We start from the raw sequence: 20,736 nt of genomic DNA on the forward strand, positions 1-20,736 counted from the left end.
CCCTGTGGGAACAACCTGAGCTGTAGATCCACACCGTGAGGTCTGTGAGCTCCTCAGCTGCAGAGCCCTGGCTGTGCCAGACCCTGCTGGACACGGGGCAGGGCTGGGACAAACCCTCAGGCTTTGGAGGAGCACCAGGAGGGTCTCACGGAGAGCTGGGTGGGAGCAGCCGGCCCAGGCAGCACGTCCCAGCCCAGCTTGCAGCTGCCTGCCCAGCTGAGGGTGTCCTGGCTGCCCATGGATGGCAGCTGGGAGAGCTGAGGCTGGAGGGGATTGAGCAATGGCTCCGTGTCCAGCGTGGGAAGCGCGGTCCCTTCCATCCAGCCCTGCCCTCTCTCCACACGCTGTTCCTGGCTCTCCTTTCTTTGGCAGAAAATTCACATTCTCATCCCCTTTCTCCTCCCCTCGGCTGTGGCAGCTCCTTCCCATCACTTCCCCTCTTCTCCTGCTGCCTGTGGGCTGAGGAGACTCGGCTGTGAAAACCATCAGCCCAAAGGGAGAGCCGGGAGCTCCAGGAGCTGCTGCTGCTGCTGCCGGAGGACACGGGCAAGGTAAATGTGGGCCCTTAGCTCCAGCTGGGAGGAGAGAAACTGCAGCTGAAACCGAGGGAGCAGCCACTGCTCCTTGGGAATGGAGGGGGCAGCTGGACTGAGCTTTCCCTGGGAGATTCCTGAAATAACCCACTTGTGTTTCTGACTCAGTGAGATTCCTGCTCCAGCATCCCCTCCAAAGGAGGATTTCTGTGGGGCTCTGGCTTTGTCCCTGCTGTGGGCACACATTTCCTTCCTTGTGGGGAGCCTGGTGCCTGTCCAGGCTGAGCGAGCTCTCCTGTCCCATGGGATCACTGATCCCTGTTCCCTGCTGGGATCACCCATCCCTGTTCCCTGCTGGGATCACTGATCCCTGTCCCTGCTGGGATCACCCATCCCTGTTCCCTGCTGGGATCACCCATCCCTGTTCCCTGCTGGGATCACTGATCCCTGTCCCTGTTCCCTGCTGGGATCACTGATCCCTGTCCCTGCCAGGACACCCACACTGCTGCTGCTGCTGTTCCTGTGGCTCGTTGGTGCTGGTGCCATCTCAGCCGTTTCCAGGGATGTGAATCCACAGCTGGGGTGAGGAGCAGGGCAGGTGTTTGGGGTGAGCTCCTGTGGGATGGGCTTTGGCAGCACCAGCGGTGCTGGGACATCACGGGGCTCCTCCAGTGGCTCCTGCGGTTGGGCAGATAAACAGCAGCTGGTCCGGGCTTTTCCTCCCTCTCCTCTCCTCGCTGCCTTCCCTCTGCTGCTCCCTCTCCTGACTGGGATTCCTCCTCCTCCCCCTCATCCCCCAGGACCCTGCTGGAGTGTGGAGCTTCACCTGCACCAAGGTAATTCCCTGCAGTGTGTCTGTGTTCATCCATCCATCATCCATCCATCCATCATCCATCCATCATCCATCCATCATCCATCCATCCATCATCCATCCATCCATCATCCATCCATCCATCATCCATCATCCATCCATCATCCATCCATCCATCATCCATCCATCATCCATCCATCCATCCATCCATCATCCATCCATCCATCATCCATCCATCATCCATCCATCCATCATCCATCCATCCATCATCCATCATCCATCCATCATCCATCCATCATCCATCCATCATCCATCCATCCATCCATCATCCATCCATCATCCATCCATCATCCATCCATCATCCATCCATCCATCATCCATCCATCCATCAATCATCCATCCATCCATCATCCATCCATCATCCATCCATCATCCATCATCCATCCATCATCCATCCATCATCCATCCATCATCCATCATCCATCCATCATCCATCCATCATCCATCCATCATCCATCCATCATCCATCCATCATCCATCCATCATCCATCCATCCATCCATCCATCATCCATCCATCCATCCATCCATCATCCATCTATCCATCCATCATCCATCCATCATCCATCCATCCATCCATCATCCATCCATCATCCATCCATCCATCCATCCATCATCCATCCATCATCCATCCATCCATCCATCCATCATCCATCCATCATCCATCTATCCATCCATCATCCATCCATCATCCATCCATCCATCCATCCATCATCCATCCATCATCCATCCATCATCCATCCATCCATCCATCCATCCATCCATCCATCATCCATCCATCCATCCATCCATCAGCCATCATCCATCCATCTGTCCGTCCATCTGTCTGTCCATCCATCCATCATCCATCCATCCATCATCCATCCCACATCCCTCCCTCCCCAGCAGAGGCCGGGAGCTGTCCCTGCCTTGTGGAGATGTTCTCTCTCACCTGTGACAGCCAAGGAGTTTCCTGCCCTGGGCTGTGCCAGGGGAGCAGGATGGAAGTTTTAAAAATCCCTGCATTGTTCCTCTTTGATTTGCCAGAGGGCAGGGACAGATGGGATGTTGGGAAGGAATTCCTGGCAGGGTGGGCAGGCCCTGGCACAGGTGCCCAGAGCAGCTGGGGCTGCCCCCTGGATCCCTGGCAGTGCCCAAGGCCAGGCTGGACAGGGCTTGGAGCACCTGGGATCATGGAAGGTGTCCCTGCCCATGACAGGGGAATGAGATGGTTTGTGAGGTCTCTTCCAACCCAAACCAGTGTGGGGTTCTGTGATGTGGCTGAGTTCCCTTTTCAGCGTGCTTTTACAGGGAACTCTGAGCAACTCTTTTATTTTTTTATTTATGTAACTTTCTAAACACCTTTAGAAACTGAAATTTCAAACCTGGCCAGAGGAAGCAGTCTCAGGGGCTGGAGAGGGGAGGCAGAGACTGACACAGGAGCCCTGTCCCTTCCTGGGCGTCTCACCCTCATCCCTTGAGACTTCCAGGCATTTATTTTTCATTCTTGCCTTAAGCCTCCTCGGGGAGGTTCTTTCCAGAGCCCGTACTCTGACCCCAGCCCTGTCCTCTCCCTGGGGCTGCTCTTTGGACCGTGCCGGGCACAGGTGGCACCAGGAGGTGGCACTGGGCTGGAGGCAGCCAGGTCAGTGTGGGGTGGGGACCCAGGTCCCTGTGGGGGTTCCCCAGAGCCTGCACACAACAGGGGGGCTCCCCAGAGCTCTGGGAGAGGAGCTGGGGTGGCCGGGGTGTGTCCATGGGCTGTCCAGCCGGAGCCTGCGGTGAGGGGCTTCGGCAGCCCTGGCCGTGTGCAGCTCTTTATGAGTTAAAGGGGATAAATCACAGAATTGTGGAATTGCTTGGCTTGGGAGGGAGCTTAAAGCTCATCTCCTCCCATGCAGGAACATTTCCTACCAGCCCAGGCTGCTCCAAGTCCTGTCCAACCTGGCCATGGACCTCCAGGGCAGAGCAAACCCAGCTGCTCTGGGCTCCTGTGCCAGGGCCTGTCCACCCTCCCAGGAACAATTCCTGCCCAAAATCAAACCTAAATCTCTTCTCCTGGTGCCTCCAAGGCCTTTGCTCAGGAGGTTGGAGGGAGATGATGTGGTTGGGGCATCTGCAGCCCCCTGGCTCTCTGGAGAGGTGACAGAGGGACAAATGTCCCCTGCAGAGGCTCCCTGCAGTTCCTCTCCTAAAGCAGGTCTCGCTGCCGCGTGTTCCCTTCACACAGGTGTGTTCTCCAGAGCGCCTTTGGCTCTGCTCCAGCCCTGGCATGGAGCCCGTGGCCCTGCAGAGCCTGTCCGAGCTGGAGAGGGCCAGTCTGCAGGAACTGGCGCTGTTCAGGCTGCAGGAGAGGCTGCCCGGGGGACACCTCAGCCTGGCCAGAGGTACAGAGCACGGCAGGGGAGGGGACAGGAGGGAGGGGAGGGGACAGGAGGGGACAGGAGGGACAGGATGGACAAGAAGGACAGGATGGACCGGAGGGGACAGGTTGGACAGGATGGACAGGTTGGGAAAGGAGGGACAGGATGGAGGGGAGGGGACAGGAGGGACAGGATGGACAAGAAGGACAGGATGGACCGGAGGGGACAGGTTGGACAGGATGGACAGGTTGGGATAGGAGGGACAGGATGGACAGGAGGGGACAGGAGGCTCCTGAACCATTCCTTCACGCTGCTCCCCCTGTGCCCCAGCTCAGGATGATGGATATGGAAAGACATTAGTGACACATTCTGGTCTGATTTATTTCTCATTCCTGTTTTATTCTGAGCCCCAGAGGCCTGACCAGCCCGTGGTTTGCGTGTCCACAGCAGTGTGAGAACGTGACCCTCCAAGCCCCGGTCCAGATGTGACAACTTGGGATGGTCCCAGCGCCCTTGGGCTGGATGGGATTTGGATCCGTGTCCAGCACTAAGTCCCCACGCTGGACAGGGGCTCATGGGAGGGTGGATAATGCCCTGGGATATTTAAGGGTGGATAAATTTAGGAGCTCCACAGGAACCGAGCATAGAGGCCCTGTCAGGGTTCCCAGGGCTGCCTGTGTCCCCCATCAGCAAACCCAGGGAGTTGGGGTTCCAAGACTCCTTCCCACATTCACTTCTCACCCTCTTGATGTGCCTCCTCTGCCCTGGGCCATCCCAGCAGGGCAGGGGCTGGGGGTGCAGAGGGAGCCTGGGGGTCTCCAGCCCCCCTGGCAGCACCCCAGGGCAGGATGGAGGCCCCAGGTGTGAGGGATCCTCTCCCCCAGTGCCCAGCCTCACACTGAGCACCGAGTGCTTCAGGTCACACCCACCTTTACTTTCCCATCTTAACACCCCAAAGACTTGGTGCCATGAAACAGCTTCGTGAGGAGTCCAGCACAGCTCCCCTCTCCTTCCCAGAGCTCCCAGTTGCTCCAGGGCCGCAGCACCAGTCCCTGGAGGGCTTTGACCACAAACATCCTGATTCCTTTTTTATTTTGTTTCATTTTGGACTCTTGTGATCCCCCTTGCAGCGACACCCTGCAGCAGTAGTCCCCCTAGGGACCAGGGCAGTGCCAAAAAAAACCCCAAACCCCAATATTTCCTTCCTGCTTGGGCAGTGTGCTGCTGGATAATTTATGTTGGCTTCTACACTCATGTTCCTCATTCCAGCTGTCAGAGCTTTCCTCTAAGCCTTACAAAATAACCCAAACAGGCAGAGAGAAGCTATTCCTGGGGAGAGAACTCCTCAGGAATGAGGAGCATGAGCCAGAACAGGGTGATGTGTCCTGGAAGGATTTAGGGTGGGCAGTGGGTGAATTCTCAGTTCACTGCTGCTGGATGTGAGGTGGGAGTCCTCCAGAGCAGGGTGGGATTTCTGGTGCTGTTTGGTAAAACTTTTTACGTCTGTGCTTTGTAAAACCTTCCCAAAGGCCTTTCTGGGCCTCACCGCTTGTGTGGAGCCACAGAGCCCTTCTCTGGGAATGTTCCAGGCAGTGATGTCCATCCCCAGAGCTGTCCCCAGGCAGTGATGTCCATCTCCAGGGCTGTCCCCAGGCAGTGATGTCCATCCCCAGAGCTGTCCCCAGGCAGTGATGTCCATCCCCAGAGCTGTCCCCAGGCAGTGATGTCCATCCCCAGGGCTGCTCCAAGCAGTGATGTCCATCCCCAGAGCTGTCCCCAGGCAGTGATGTCCATCCCCAGAGCTGTCCCCACGCAGTGATGTCCATCTCCAGGGCTGTCCCCAGGCAGTGATGTCCATCTCCAGGGCTGTCCCCAGGCAGTGATGTCCATCCCCAGAGCTGTCCCCAGGCAGTGATGTCCATCCCCAGAGCTGTCCCCAGGCAGTGATGTCCATCCCCAGAGCTGTCCCCAGGCAGTGATGTCCATCTCCAGGGCTGTCCCCAGGCAGTGATGTCCATCCCCAGAGCTGTCCCCAGGCAGTGATGTCCATCTCCAGGGCTATCCCCAGGCAGTGATGTCCATCTCCAGGGCTATCCCCAGGCAGTGATGTCCATCTCCAGAGCTGTCCCCAGGCAGTGATGTCCATCTCCAGAGCTGTCCCCAGGCAGTGATGTCCATCTCCAGAGCTGCTCCCTGGGCAGCTCTGCCCATGTGTGTCCCAGGGACTCCTGGATCCCCCGGGGCTGTGGCTGTCACTGCAGTGTCCCCTGGCTGGTGGCTGCAGAGGGACAGGGAGCCTGTGCTGAACCAGCCCCAGGATCTGGTGCTGAACCTTCCCCTTCTCTTCTCCCCCTAGATGGCTCCAAAGGCATTAAATCCATCCGGCAGAAGCTGGAGAGCTTCTCCAAGGAGAGGAAAGGTGAGCAGCCTCCCTTTTGCCTGTCCTTTGGTCCCTGGGTGGGTAGGAGGTGCCCAAGCCCAGCAGGACACCTCATCCCAGGTTGTTCTGCTGTTTTTGGGATGGCACGGTGATGGAGCCTGGCAGGCACAGAAAGGTGTGTGGAATACCTGGAAAGTGAAATGCATTTTCAAGGTGAACGCCTGGAAATGTGTCCAGCTGCCCGTTTCTCCCCAACCCCGCTGCTCCCAGCTGTGTTTTATCGTCCCTTGGAGCACCTCAGTGCCAGCCCTGGGGCACACAGAGCCCTGGAGCAGAGCCAGGTGGGAATGAGCCCCCCACACCAGCACAAAACCCGCTCAGGGAGACTCCTGACATCGATGCCTCAGGTTTTACTCAGAGCTCCCTACACCAGCACAAAACCTGCTCAGGGAGACTCCGGACACCGAGGCCTCAGGTTCTACTGAAAGGGTTTGGGGTAAAACCCCAGGGCAGCGCAAGGCTGGGGTGAGGAGAACCCTCCTTGCCAGGGGGATGGAGAGGGGCAGTTATCTGGGGAAAATACCACTAAGAGCAGGAGTTTTCTTGAGCAGACGTAGCTGAGACAAACCCTGTAGAAAATGGGAGGTTCGAACTCGGAGAGGATCTTTCGGTGATTTTTGAAGCTGTTGCTTCACAGATGCCACGGCATCTTCGTGGGGCTGCAGCCAGTTAAAGGAAGGAAAGAAACTGCAGGAAAAACTGGGACAGGCTCCAACAAGCTGCAAGCTGCAGGAGAGCAGTCCCGTGTGTCCCCTTCCTCTCCCCCAGCAGCACCCCATTTCCCACACTGTGCCCTCCTGGTGCTCTTTGGCACCCAGGCTCCCAGCACTGGAGGGAGGCTCACCAGGCTCTCCTGCTCTCCATCATCTCCATCATCTCCTGCTCTCCAGGAGCAGCTCCCTGTGCCTTTCCCAGCTCCTGGGGGCAGGACCCCGAGCACAGCAGCTCCCCCAGCCTGTCCCTGGCTCCGGTGTCTCCCCAGACTGCTCTCCCCACACCTTCGGGGTGCCGCTGTGCCAGGTCATTGCCCACGACCGCGCGTGCCGGCAGCTGCAGGAGGCCGTGGGCAGGAGCCGCCGGCTGTGCCTGCAGGTGGAGGCCACGGTGACGAGGTTCCGCGCTCAGAGGCACAGGAGGACGGGGATGGGCAGCAGCTGCATCCGAGCTCCCCACGGCGGCTTCCCAGAGGAGCCGCTCTGCCCGGCTCTCCTGGACAAGAGCTCCTGGAGCCAGCGCAGGGTATGGGCCCCAGAACGGGCTAGGGCGGTGCTGTGGGATGGGGAAGTGGGAATTCAGCAATAAATGGGATTTTCCAGGGTGCTCTCTTGTGGCTGGGTTGGTCCCGGTCTGTCCTCAGGGAAATGATGATGTCCCCATGGATGGTGAGGAGTGGGAGCATCCTCAGCAGGGTGACATTTAAGGGTCCAGAGGGCAGGGCTGGGTGGGATATGGGGCAGGAATTGTTCCCCATGAGGGAGGTGAGGCCCTGGCACAGGTGCCCAGAGCAGCTGGGGCTGCCCCTGGATCCCTGGCAGTGCTCAAGGTTGGACACTGGGGCTGGGAGCAGTTTGGGGCAGTGGGAGCTGTCCCTGCCATGGCTGGGGTGGCTCTGGTCGCTGCCCTGTCCCAGAAAGCCGTGGGTGATGGATCTGTGGGGTCGTTCCTGACACGGCAGGGGGCCATGTCCGTGGATTCCATCACGGACCTGAGTGACAACGCGTCCGAGCTGCTGGAGGCCCTGCAGCTCTCACACCCCCACGAGCTGGACCCTCGCAGGAGCCGCGCCAAGAAGAAGCAGCTGAGCCTGAACCCCATCACCTGGCAGGTGCCACGGATCGTGGACAGGTGCTGCACACACCTGGAGACACACGGTAAGGGCTGGAAAAGCTCCCAGGACATCCCCAAGGCTCTCTGGCCACCCCCAAGGTGGGAGGAGGCACCCTTTGGTTTAATGGAACCGTGGCACTCACCAAATGTTGGACTCGATGCTCTTGGAGCTGTTTCCCAACCTGAACGATTCTGTGAGTCCTGGGGCAGGGCAGCTCCCAAAAAACCTCCGTGAAGAGTGCTCTGGCTTGGATGCAGCACCAGAGGGGAATGTGAGTGAGGAGGGAATGTGAGTGAGGAGGGAATGTGAGTGAGTTGGGAATGTGAGTGAGGAGGGAATGTGAGTGAGGAGGGAATGTGAGTGAGGAGGGAATGTGAGTGAGTTGGGAATGTGAGTGAGTTGGGAATGTGAGTGAGTTGGGAATGTGAGTGAGTTGGGAATGTGAGTGAGGAGGGAATGTGAGTGAGCAGGCAATGTCAGTGACTTGGGAATGTCAGTGACTTGGGAATGTCAGTGACTTGGGAATGTCACCGAGGAGGGAATGTCCACAGCCTTTCCTTTTCCTCCTGCCTGGAGAAGGGCCAGGCAAGCAGGAGAAGCCCTGGCAGGGGAGGCAGGGAGCCGTGGGCATTGCCAGCACTGACTTGTCTGTCCCGCAGGGCTCCAAACTGTCGGCATCTTCCGTGTCGGGAGCTCCAGGAAAAGAGTCCAGCAGGTAAAGGGGGACATTCCCTGCAGCCTCTGGCTGAGCCTTGCCAGGGCTGGCGTTGGTGGGGATGGATAGAGCTGACATTGGTGTGGAGGGGTCTCTTCAGACTCAAACTGACTGTGGTTTTCATCCTTCCCCTTTCTTCCATCTCCAAGCTGAGGGAGGATTTCGATCAAGGGCTGGATGTTTTCTTGGATGAGCATCAGAGTGTTCATGATGTGGCTGCCCTGCTCAAGGAGTTTCTCCGGGATATGCCCGATTCCCTGATTCCCAGAGAGCTCTATGGAGCCTTCCTGAGCACAGCCAGTGAGCACCTGTGGGGCAGAGCCTGCACAGCAGGGCTTGTGCCCCAGATCCCCCGGGCACCTGTCACCTGGGCAGGCTGGGATGTGACATTCAGGGCTGGCCAGCCTGCCTTGGGACACTGCCAGGAACGGGGCCTTCCTCAGCACCCTCCAGAGCCCCTGGGATGGGATGGGATGGGATCCATGGGATGGGATCCGTGGGATGGGGTGGGATCCATGGGATGGGATGGGGTGGGATCCATGGGATGGGATCCATGGGATGGATGGGATCCATGGGATCCATGGGATGGGGTGGGATCCATGGGATGGGATCCATGGGATGGGATGGGATGGGATCCATGGGATTGGTGTTGTGCTCCCTGGTGCTGCCATGTGCAGTTACCATAATCTGGGGTTTTTCTGGGGGTTTTCTTTGATTTCTTTGGAACTGGATCCATGGGATGGGATGGATGGGATGGGGTGGGATCCATGGGATGGGATGGGATCCATGGGATGGGATCCATGGGATGGATGGGATCCATGGGATCCATGGGATGGGGTGGGATCCATGGGATGGGATGGGATCCATGGGATGGGATGGGATGGGATCCATGGGATGGGTGTTGTGCTCCCTGGCGCTGCCATGTGCAGTTACCGTAACCTGGGGTTTTTCTGGGGGTTTTGTTTGATTTCTTTGGAACTGGATTACAAAAATCCCTCTGGTCCAGGACAGTCTTTGGCAGTGGGGCTGTGCAATATCCAACACCCTCGTGGGGCTCTCCATCCCTTGGGATGAGGGGTGGGGCAGCAGCCTGGCTGCCAGCAGAGCTCGTTCCCAAGGGTGAGGAGGAGGAGGAAGAGGAGGGAGCCTGAGTCCCAGCTGTGCTCTCCATGCAGGCATGGAGGGGCCAGCCCAACTGGACACGCTGCAGCTGCTGCTGTTCCTGCTGCCCCCGTGCCACAGCGACACCCTGCTCCGGCTCCTGCGCTTCCTGGCCCGGGTGGCCCAGCACGCCCAGAGCTCCTGGGACCCCGAGGGCCGCGAGGTGAGGCTGCTGCAGAGGGGAGAACAGATCCTCGGCCTTTGGGGAAAATCAGATCCTTCAGGGAATCCCGGGATCGTTGTGGCTGGAAAAGGTGGGAGGGTGAGGCAGGTGGGGATGGGATGAGTGTGTGGCTCCAGCACCTCAAACCCTTCGTGCTGGCCCTGCCACCAGCTCAGAGAGGACCAAACTGGACTGGGAGCAACATCTGGCCCTCACCTCACCCTCGTGTTCCTGCCCTGGGGTGTCTGAGGACATCCTGGGACATCCCACACCACAGCATCCACAGCCCACAGGTTCCTTTTGTGCCTCCTTGCAGATCCCTGGGAATAAAATGACAGTGTCAAACCTGGCTACGGTCTTTGGTCCCAACATCCTGCAGAAGGAGAAGCCTGGAGAGAAAGATGCCGGTGGCCTGAACTTTGAGGACAGTGCTGCCATAATCGTTGTGCTCCAGAGGCTGATCGAGCACCACCACTCCCTGTTCATGGTACGTGGGCTCCTCAGGGCAGCTCCCCCACACCCTCCTTCCCTCTGAACTCTTCCGAGAGCAGCAGGGGAAGGATTTTGTCCCTGCCAGAGGTGCACACCTCGGTCTGAGCCCATCCTCTGGGAAGGCTCTGGCTCTCTCCATCCTCTCTCCACCCTCCCACTGCAGGCAGCACTGAGAGTCCCCTCGGGATGTGACATTTCAGGTCCCCCAAACAAAAACTTACAGCGATTTTGGGGGTCTGCAGGGAGCAAAGGACTGGGGATAGTGGTGGGAAAGCAGGGGCTGAGATCCTGCAGGCCCTGGGGGGTGTGTGGGGTGTGACACCAGCACACCGGGTCTGTGACCATGTCCTGGCTCCTTCCTCGGCTCTCTGTGCTCAGCCTGAGCCGGGTGAGTGATGCGGCCGTGTCCCCCCAGGTGTCCCCAGAGATGCAGTGGGACGTGCTGAGGAGGCTGTTCCAGACAGACCCCGATGTCATCGAGTACCTGCTGCGCAGGAAGTTCCCTGACCTGCCGTGAGTGCCCCAGGGGCTCCGAGGGGCGCAGGGACGAGTGGCAACACACCCTGCTCATCATCCACACAGCTCCCTGCTCATCTTCCACACAGCTCCCTGCTCATCATCCACACAGCTCCCTGCTCATCTTCCACACAGCTCCCTGCTCATCTTCCACACAGCTCCCTGCTCATCATCCATACAGCTCCCTGCTCATCTTCCACACAGCTCCCTGCTCATCATCCACACAGCTCCCTGCTCATCTTCCACACAGCTCCCTGCTCATCTTCCACACAGCTCCCTGCTCATCTTCCACACAGCTCCCTGCTCATCATCCACACAGCTCCCTGCTCATCTTCCACACAGCTCCCTGCTCATCTTCCACACAGCTCCCTGCTCACGGGATCCACAGAAAAACCCTCCCCGCTCCATCCTTCCCACCCCTCGGAGCTCCCTCGGGGGCTGGAGCTGCAGCTCGGGCCCTTCCCTGCCTGGAAGGACCTCGTGTCCCCCGAGCTGGGTCCAGCACACACTGCAGGAGGGGTTTGCTCCCGGGGCTGGAAGCAGGGAATGGTTGGCAACCAGGGATCCTGGGAAGCAGGAGATGCTCAGGAGCCTTCAGTGGAGCTGGTGACTCCTCAGCAAACAGGAATTGTCCTGTGGGAAGGGTTTTCCTGGCCCACAGGTCACTTCCATACCAGTTTGGATGGGGCTTGGAGCAGCCTGGTCTGCTGGAATGTGTCCCTGCCCATGGACCAGCTGGTCTTCAAAGTCCTTCCAGCCCAAACCCAGGGTTTTGTGATCTCTGCACAGCTCCTTGTCTGCTTCACGTTCCTTTTGGGACTGTCTGGAGACGGCAGTCCTTGGGATCCTTGGGATCCTTGGGATCACTGTTGGAGCCCGTCTGGGAGCGCAGAAGGCAGCAGAAGCATTTGCAAACAGCCCTTCTCTGTCTTTTTTTGCTCCTTCAGGAGCCCAGATCTTGAGGATGGCAGGGAGCAGCAGGCTCCGTCCGCCGCGCCCGGCTGGACACGCAGCCTGGAGCGGGGCTCGGTGTCCTCGGGGCTCTACAGCAGCGTCTCCTTCCTAAACCTGGATGTCGGCATCTAGCGAGCCCCAGGACACCTCCAGGCAGCTTTTCCTGCAGAACCCAGCCCCTGGCTGAGCGTGGGGGCAGAGCTGCCCTCGGGGGTCCCTGCTACGCTCTGGGCTCTGCCCTCCCCGGCCACCTCCTCCTCCTGGGAATGGATCTCCAGCCCTGGCCCTGCGGGAAATGGAGCTTCCCCTGGGCAGGACAGCTGGGGGAGCTGGGACTGCTCAGCCTGGAGAAAAGACGGCTCACAGGGACCTTATCCATGGATCCAAGTGCTTCTGCAAGGGCCTGGCTGACAGGACACGGGGAACGGCTTCCCAGTGCTGGAGGGCAGGGCTAGGTGGGAAATTCAGAGGAATTCTTCTCTTTTGAGGGCACTGAGGCCCTGGCACAGGCAGGGACACCTCCCACTGCACCAGGCTGCTCCAAGCCCCGTCCAGCGTGGTCCTGAACACGTCCTGGGATGGGGCAGCCACAGCAGGGCACTCCGAGGGGAAAAAACCCAGTACTTCTGCAAACAGTATTCCATATTCCAGCACAGCCCTCAGCCTGGTCTGGAGGCACCCAGACCTCTGGTGCTCAGGGCTGGGCTCTGCTCCCTGCCCGGTGCTTGGGACGGGTGGGGAAGCGTTTCCCGTTGGAGCCTGTGCTGTGAGATAGCTGCTGAGAGCTGGCAGCTGATAAACTGCAGAGAGCAGCAGTGGAGTCTGGAGGAGCAGATAAATGTGGGGACACCGTGAGGCTGGGGGGGTCCAGAGGCCACCGGAACACTCGAGGTCAGCTGTGAACCCAGCTCTGTGTCCAGTCACTGCTCTGGGTGGGATTGCAGCTGCTGCAAGGGCAGCCCCAGCCTTTCCAATCCCTTCCTAGGGTGGAACAACACTGGCACAGGGTGCCCAGAGCAGCTGGGGCTGCCCCTGGATCCCTGGCAGTGCCCAAGGCCAGGCTGGATGGGGATGGAGCAGCCTGGGACAGTGGGAGGTGTCCCTGCCCATGGCTGGGCTGGGCTGGGCTGGGCTGGGCTGGGATTGAGGGATGGGATTGAGGGATGGGATTGAGGGATGGGATGGGATGGGATGGGATGGGATGGGATGGGATGGGATGGGATGGGATGGGATGGGATGGGATGGGATGGGATGGGATGGGATGGGATGGGATGGGATGGGATGGGATGGGATGGGATGGGATGGGATGGGATGGGATGGGATGGGATGGAGTTTAAGGTGCCTTCCCAGCCAGGCCCCTCTGGAATTCCATGACTCTGGGATGTGACAGGGTGCTGACACGGGAGGCCGCTCTTTGCAGGGCAAGTCCTGCTGAATTTCACTTTCCCAGCGGCACAGCGGGCTCGAGGGGGCTCGGGGAGCTGACTGGGCAGTGCCGGCTCCCTCTGGCTACCACAGAACCACAAAAGCCACCGTGGGGTGTCCATCCCTGGCACTGTGGATGGGAAATTGCTGGCAACTCCGCTTGAGGGCAGCCTCAAGCCTGGCCACGGCCGCTGGAGCACACGGGGCTGCCTTGGAGCTGTCCCATTCCAAATAAACCCCTCGCCGGACCCTGCAGGGCTCATTCGGGGCTCGCCGTGGCTCTGGGGGGGCTGCCCGGCTTCTGTTCTCGGGGCTCTGTGCCCTGCAAGCCTTGGGGGTGACCCCAGAAAGGGCTCTGGCTCCGTCCTTCCTGAGCCCCAGTGCCGGCACGGGAGGGGCTGCTGGGGGGGCGTCTGATCTGGGGGGGTGAATGTTCGGGGGTGTCTGATTTGGGGGGGTGAATGTTTTGGGGTGTCTGATTTGGGGGGGTGAATGTTCGGGGGTGTCTGATTTGGGGGGGTGAATGTTCGGGGGTGTCTGATCTGGGGGGGTGAATGTTCGGGGGTGTCTGATTTGGGGCGGTGGTGAATGTCTGGGGGTGTTTGGGGGGGTTCGGAGGGGTTCGGGGGGTGACCCCGGCCCTGCCCCGGTTCCGCGTGGCCCTTCGGGGGGGGCGGAGCCTCCCGGAGCCCCCGCCCAGCCCCCGGTGCGGGGCCAAAAGCGGCGGGAGCGGAACGGGAGGCGCCGCCGGGAGCGGAGCGCGGGGAGCCGGTGAGTGCCGAACCGAGCCGAGCCGAGCCGAGCCGAGCAGCCGGTGAGTGCCGAACAAAACCGAACTGAACCGAACCGAGCCGAGCCGAGCGGAGCCGAGCAGCTGGTGGGTGCCGAACCGAACCGAACTGAACCGAACTGAGCCGAGCCGAGCCGAGCAGCCGGTGAGTGCCGAACCGAAGCGAACCGAACTGAGCCGAGCCGAGCCGAGCGGAGCCGAGCAGCCGGTGAGTACCGAAGCGAACCGAAGCGAACCGAGCGGAGCAGCGCACGCCGCCTCCTCGGAACCGCCGGGAGCGGGATGGTGCCGGGGCTCCCGGACTGTCCCGGCCGGGAATTGTGCCCTTGTCCGCTCGCTCCGTGTCCCGGGCCAGGCTGGCCGCGGCTCGGGACAGCTGGGGACAGTCCGTGCCCATGGCAGGGGTGGCACTGGGGTGGCTTTGAGGTCCCTTCCTGCCCGAACCCCTCTGCATTCCGTGGAGCCGGCTCCGAGGGGCTGCGGGAAGGCTGAGCCCCCCAGGAGCCCGGCTCTGCCCATCCCAGCCTGGACAGCCCCGGGAGGCTCCTGCCTGCCATTGGGGACCCCAACACCCCCGTGTTCCCCCAGCCATGGCTGAGGAGCTCGGGGAGCTGCTCAGGGAGTTCGACGAGGTCATGGAGCACTTTGAGAGGGGCCCCGCCAGTCAGTACCAGCAGCACCTGCAGGAGCTGAAGAGGAAAGCGGGACAGAGCGTGTATGACAGTGGCATCGATGAGCTGGAGAGTGAGTCTGGGGCTGGGGATGGCATCGGTGAGCTGCAGAGTGGGGATGGGGATGGTGAGCTGCAGAGTGGGGATGGGGATGGCATTGGTGAGGTGCAGAGTGGGGATGGGGATGGGGATGGTGAGCTGCAGAGTGGGGATGGGGATGGGGATGGGGATGTTGGGCTGCAGAGCGAGGCTGGGGATGGCATTGGTGAGGTGCAGAGCGGGGATGGGGATGGCATTGGTGAGGTGCAGAGCGGGGATGGGGATGGCATTAGTGAGGTGCAGAGTGAAGCTGGGGATGGGGGAGGATGGTGTCTGCCAGGGTGGGAGCTCTGTGGTTCCTCCATGTGAAACATCCTCCTGCTGATGCTGCCTGACTCATCCCTGCTGGGCTGGATCAGCAGTACAAGGGGATGACCACTGGATACCGGCCCGGGAGCTGCCAACATCTGCCAGGGCTCCTTGTGCCGGGCTGGACCGTCAGAGGCTGGGGATAACCCAGGTCCCTGAAATAACCCTGGCCTTGTAACTGCCCCCAGACAACCTCTGCTGCTCTTTGACCTGAGAACGAACCTCGGTTCCATTTTTCCAAGCATTCCTAGAAGCAGGGGAGGAGCAGATGGGGTCTCCAAGAGCATGCCACCCTGTGCCATGGGCAAAGTGTTCCCCAGGGGCCTGTGCCCAGGGCCAGGGACTGATGCTCTGTGTCCTCAGGTGCCAGCACGTCCCCAGGCAGCAGCCTCAGCTCCAGTGAGGAGCACCTCAACACTCCAGCTGACACTTACCCCACCAAAGGTGAGTCCACCCAAAGGGGTTTGCAGAGCTTCCTTCTCAGTGCTGGGCTGGGCTTGGCAATGACAGCCAGCCCTGGATTGGGGGTCCCACCCTATGGAGTGGGAATGAGCCCCCGGTGTCCTGGCAGGAGCCTGGCAGGGACAGAAGTTGGATTGGGATTTTCCCAGTCCAGGCTGGAGTGGCTGGGACAGACACAGCTGGAGCAGCTGTGATAGGAACGAGGGGTCCCAGTGGGAGGGGGAACAGGAAGACCTGACCGTGTTTTTCCCCGCTAGCAAAGCTTGGAGACACGCAGGAGCTGGAGGAGTTCATCGCAGACCTGGATAAAGCCTTGCAGGGTAAGTGCCCAGCCTCTCTCTCCTCCTCCAGATGTTTCCCTCCTGCTGAGAGCCCGGGGGTGTTCCTGGGAGAGGGGGTGATGCTCTGCTGGGCACCTCTGGCATCTGCACCCAGCAGCTCTGGAGAGTTTGGCTCCTCTCCGATGGCTGCTTTGCAGGGGAAACTGAGGCAGGAGCCACTTCCTCTCACAGGGGCCCTGTGTGACGGGCTGGAGGCAGAGAGAACCTGGTTAAAAATAGCATTATTACCCCACACAGACTGTGTAAGACACAGCTTTGGTCTCTGTTCCCATCCCTGGTGTCCAGAACGAGGTGCCTGGTGGGAAGTGTTCCTTCACAGGACCTGTGAACTTGGAGGGAGGGAGGGGAGCAGAGCTGCCCCCTGCCCCAGGTGTCTGCTCTGACTCTGCAGCCTGTCCCCATCCCGTGTGTCATCCTGCAGAGATGTGAGCTGTGCTGTGGAGAGGAGCAGCCCCAGCCCCGAGCGTCCCCGGTGCCACCTCTGCTTCTGCACCCCTGGCTGGGGACAGGGACGGGCAGCGGGGCGTGGGACGATGGCACAGCCCTGCCAGCGCCAGGAGGGGACAGCTCTGCGCAGGCTCCGGGGACTTTGGGGTGACCTGGGCCACTGCTGAAGCCCCCAGAGTGATTCTGGGGAAGATGATCTTGCAGGACATCGATGTGACCTCGGTGTCCCCCCCAGGCCGGGAGGGCCCATCCTTGGTGGCATCTGCCACTGCTGAGCTCTGCTTTGCATGGGGAGCCCCAAGTTGGGCTCCTCTCTGCCCCCCAAGTGCCTCTGCCCCAGCTGCTGCTGTAAATATTGTAAAAACGATGTTTTGTGCTGTACAGAGGGGACGTGGTTCTGGAAACAAGATTTTAAACCTCTGCCTGTGTCTGTCTTTGTCCCTCTGGCAGGGGTGGGAGCAGGGATGCCTGGGCTGGTGGGATGGGCACTAGAAAAGGGGGAACCTCAGGGAAGCGAGTTCAGCATGCCTGGCTAAAGGGGAACGTGAGGAACCCCTTGTCCTCCCTCCCCCTTGGGAGAGCTGCAGTCTCTCCCTTTCTGCACCTGCCAGGGTGGGTGGGCATCATCCTGCAGGGGTGGGTGGGCATCATCTTGCCAGGGTGGGTGGGCATCATCCTGCAGGGTGGGTGGGCATCATCTTGCCAGGGTGGGTGGGCATCATCCTGCAGGGTGGGTGGCCCTGCTCTGGGGTGGGAGGGCATCATCCTGCAGGGTGGGTGGGCATCATCCTGCAGGGTGGGCATCATCCTGCGGGGTGGGTGGGCATCATCTTGCCAGGGTGGGTGGCCCTGCTCTGGGGTGCTGCTCCCAAAGGAGCTGCTCTGGTGCCCCTTCCCCGGACATTGCTGCTGGCAGCGGCCCAGGAACAAGGTGCAGGGCTGGGGGTTTGCAGCCCACTGCCAGGCTGAGCTCTCAGTGAGCTTTGGGCCGGGATGGGGTGATGGATGATTCCCCTCCGGGAGTTTCCCGTGCCAGGGAGCGCGGGGGTGGCAGAGGAGGAAGCGGTGGCTCTGCTCATCCCCTCCTTCCCTGTGATCCCCACGTGTGTCCGAGCAGAAATGGCACTTTCACTTCTGCCCTGCTCCCTGGAGCGTGGCTGCAGAGCAGGAGGGGGTCAGGGCCCCCTGCCAGCCCCTGGGGTGCCAGGAGGGCTGGGCAGGGCTGGCAGGGGACACCGGGGGCTGCTGATGTCCCCGTGCTGTGTGATGTGACCACCAATGTCTGTGATAGTCAGGGGCAGCCAGGAGCTGGCTGAGAGACTGTGTGCCAAGGTGGTGACACTGAGGGGTGTTTGTGACACTCAGGGGTGTCTGTGACACTGAGAGGTGTCTGTGACACTCAGGGGTGTCTGTGACACTGAGAGGTTTTTGGGACACTGAGGGGTGTCTGTGACACTCAGGGATCTCTGTGACACTCAGGGGTGTCTGTGACACTCAGGGATCTCTGTGACACTCAGGGCTGTCTGTGACACTCAGATGTCTGTGACACTCAGAGATCTGCCCGTGACACTCTGTGGGGACTCACAGCCCCCATCACTGGGGCCAGGGCGGTGTGGGGACTGTCCCCAGCGTGCTGGTGGCACTGTGTCACCTGTGGTTTTCCCGAGTCCCTGCTCTCAGTGTTCTGCCCTCGCTGCCTTGCTCTGGCTCTGATGTTTGTTCCACCCCCGGCACCACCAGCTCCTCCTCAGCCTGTGTGGAAGGGGCTTTAAAAACCTGGCTGGGTCCTGACTCGGGCTGTCACTGTCCCCTCGTGGGTCCCACCCCCACGGCAGTGGTAAATGTTGCCAAGCTACAGAAATAAATATTTTCCAGCCCCAAAAGTGCTGAGGCCGATAAGCCCCGCAGGCACAGCCCAGCTCTGGTGCTGCTCCGGGGCTTGCTTTGTTTTGGGGGTTGCCAGGAGCAGGTTGGGGTCACCCCGGGCTCCTCCAGCCCCTCGGGATGGGTGGGTGGGAGCTGTCCCCATCCCATCAGCACACCCAGGGCCACAGACCCCAGCATCTGCTCGGCCTGGGGGGCTCAGGGGGTGTCTGGGCACAGCTCTGTGCGTGGGGTGACAGCCCCTAATGCCAGCCCTGTCCTGTCACCCTGCACCTGAACCTCCCTGCTGGGCTTCCCAGGGCAATGGTGGAACCTCCAGCCCTGGAAATAATAAAAAACCGTGTGGATGTGGCATTTGGGGACAGGGATTAATGGAGGCTTTGGCTGTGCTGGGGGAACAGCTGGGATCAATGGTGTTTTCCCACCTGAAGGATCCCGTGACCCTGTGGCTCCTGCATGTTGCTGGAGCAGCTCCCTTTGAGCACAGGGGCTCTTCTGGGGGGACAGGGGCTGGGTTTTTTTCCCCTGGGAACCCCAGCAGAGCTTGGGGACACACCAGAGTGGCACTGAGATGGAGGCTGTGACATCCACAGACCTGTGGAGGGGCAGCTGTCCAAGGGCAGCCTAACGGGAACCCTGACCTTGCTCCAACACTGCTGGGGATAGAACGCTGAGGGGTGGGGGGTCTGTGGGTCACAGGCTCTGTGGGTCAGAAGCTCTGTGGGTCACAGGCTCTGTGGGTCACAGGCTCCGTGGGTCACAGGATCTGTGGGTCACAGGCTCCGTGGGTCACAGACTCCGTGGGTCACAGGCTCTGTGGGTCACAGGCTCCGTGGGTCACAGGGTCTGTGGGTCACAGGCTCTGTGGGTCACAGGGTCTATGGGTCAGAGGCTCCGTGGGTCACAGGCTCTGTGGGTCACAGGCTCCGTGGGTCACAGGCTCCGTGGGTCACAGGATCTGTGGGTCACAGCCTCTGTGGGTCACAGCCTCTGTGGGTCACAGGCTCCGTGGGTTGCAGGATCTGTGGGTCAGAGGCTCTGTGGGTCAGAAGCTCTGTGGGTCACAGGCTCCGTGGGTCACAGGCTCCGTGGGTCACAGGCTCCGTGGGTCACAGGATCTGTGGGTCACAGGCTCTGTGGGTCACAGGTCCGTGGGTCACAGGATCTGTGGGTCACAGGCTCCGTGGGTCACAGGTCCGTGGGTCACAGGATCTGTGGGTCACAGGCTCCGTGGGTCACAGGCTCTGTGGGTCACAGGCTCCGTGGGTCACAGGTCCGTGGGTCACAGGCTCTGTGGGTCACAGGCTCCGTGGGTCACAGGATCTGTGGGTCACAGGCTCCGTGGGTCACAGGTCCGTGGCCCTGCACGTGCCCTGGAGCTGCTGTAAAATCAATCATGGTGAACACGCACGTCCTGCCATACAGGCAGTTCCTCCCCAGGGTCCTGCTCCCCACAGCAGGAAAAGCATCCAAGGCAGGCCTGGCCAGGCTGCAGTGGGGCTGTGCTGCTGCTCAAGGCCACCAGCGAGGCTGTCCCTGCTCTCTGCTGCTGTCCCCAAGGGCCCCGAGCGCGCTCAGAGGCAGCACTTGGGTGGGACGTGGGGAGCTCGGAATGGTTTGGGGTTAAAAGGGGCCTTAAAGCCCATCTTGTTCCACCCCAGCCATGGCAGGGACACCTCCCACTGTCCCAGGAGCTCCAGCCCCAGTGTCCAGCCTGGCCTGGGACATTCCAGGGATCCAGGGACAGCCCCAGCTGCTCTGGGCACCTGTGCCAGGGCCTGCCCACCCTGCCAGGGAGCAATTCCTGCCCCATATCCCATCCAGCCCTACCCTCTGGCACTGGGAGCCATTCCCTGTGTCCTGTCCCTCCATCCCTTGTCCCCAGTGCCTCTCCAGCTCTCCTGGAGCCCCTTTAGGCTCTGGAAGGGGCTCTGAGCTCTCCCTGGATCCTTCTCCTCTCCAGGGGAACATTCCCAGCTCTCCCAGCCTGGCTCCAGCTCCTTTGGAGCATGGAGGGATTTTCCCACCTTTCCAGGAAAGGGAGGATTTGGGCCCTTTTGGGTTTGCCAGGGGTTGGGGCTGCACCCAGGGCTGGGAAGATCCCAGCAGTGCTGGGACTTCAGCGGTCCCTGTGGGACAGGAGGGCTCCTGGAGATCCCAGCCCCTAGGGATGGAAGGAGATGGGACTTCAGTGGTCCCTGTGGGACAGGAGGGTTCCTGGGGATCCCAGCCCCTAGGGATGGAAGGAGATGATCTCCCCCTGTCCCTGGCAAGGCGCAGAGCATGGCCACTGCT

General features: G+C 60.5%; 2 protein-coding genes across 3 annotated transcripts; both read left to right on the plus strand.

Annotated features, from left to right (window-relative positions):
• Positions 1-22: 22 nt before the first annotated feature.
• Positions 23-12,828, plus strand: ARHGAP36 (Rho GTPase activating protein 36). 2 transcript variants are annotated; one of them, XM_086851186.1, is made up of 12 exons: positions 23-551; positions 1,334-1,369; positions 3,612-3,768; positions 6,101-6,163; positions 7,167-7,423; positions 7,860-8,055; positions 8,672-8,727; positions 8,877-9,027; positions 9,903-10,051; positions 10,368-10,538; positions 10,959-11,056; positions 12,007-12,828. In XM_086851186.1, exons 3-12 carry the CDS (start codon positions 3,654-3,656, stop codon positions 12,143-12,145), a joined length of 1,395 nt encoding a protein of 464 aa, XP_086707312.1. In that variant the 5' UTR covers positions 23-551; positions 1,334-1,369; positions 3,612-3,653; the 3' UTR covers positions 12,146-12,828. The 2 variants fall into 2 exon arrangements, with proteins under 2 accessions (XP_086707312.1, XP_023782583.2); XM_023926815.2 differs by lacking the exon at positions 1,334-1,369 and having other exon boundaries at positions 419-551.
• A 1,308-nt stretch (positions 12,829-14,136) lies between these two features.
• LOC111941962 (regulator of cell cycle RGCC) lies at positions 14,137-16,977 on the plus strand. Its single transcript, XM_086850038.1, has 5 exons — positions 14,137-14,436; positions 14,817-14,972; positions 15,671-15,751; positions 16,027-16,089; positions 16,532-16,977. Exons 2-5 carry the CDS (start codon positions 14,819-14,821, stop codon positions 16,537-16,539), a joined length of 306 nt encoding a protein of 101 aa, XP_086706164.1. The 5' UTR covers positions 14,137-14,436; positions 14,817-14,818; the 3' UTR covers positions 16,540-16,977.
• Positions 16,978-20,736: the final 3,759 nt, after the last annotated feature.

The sequence above is a fragment of the Cyanistes caeruleus genome, chromosome 14 (assembly GCF_971803275.1).
Source record: "Cyanistes caeruleus chromosome 14, bCyaCae1.hap1.1, whole genome shotgun sequence".
In the NCBI taxonomy this organism is placed as follows: Eukaryota; Metazoa; Chordata; class Aves; order Passeriformes; family Paridae; genus Cyanistes; species Cyanistes caeruleus.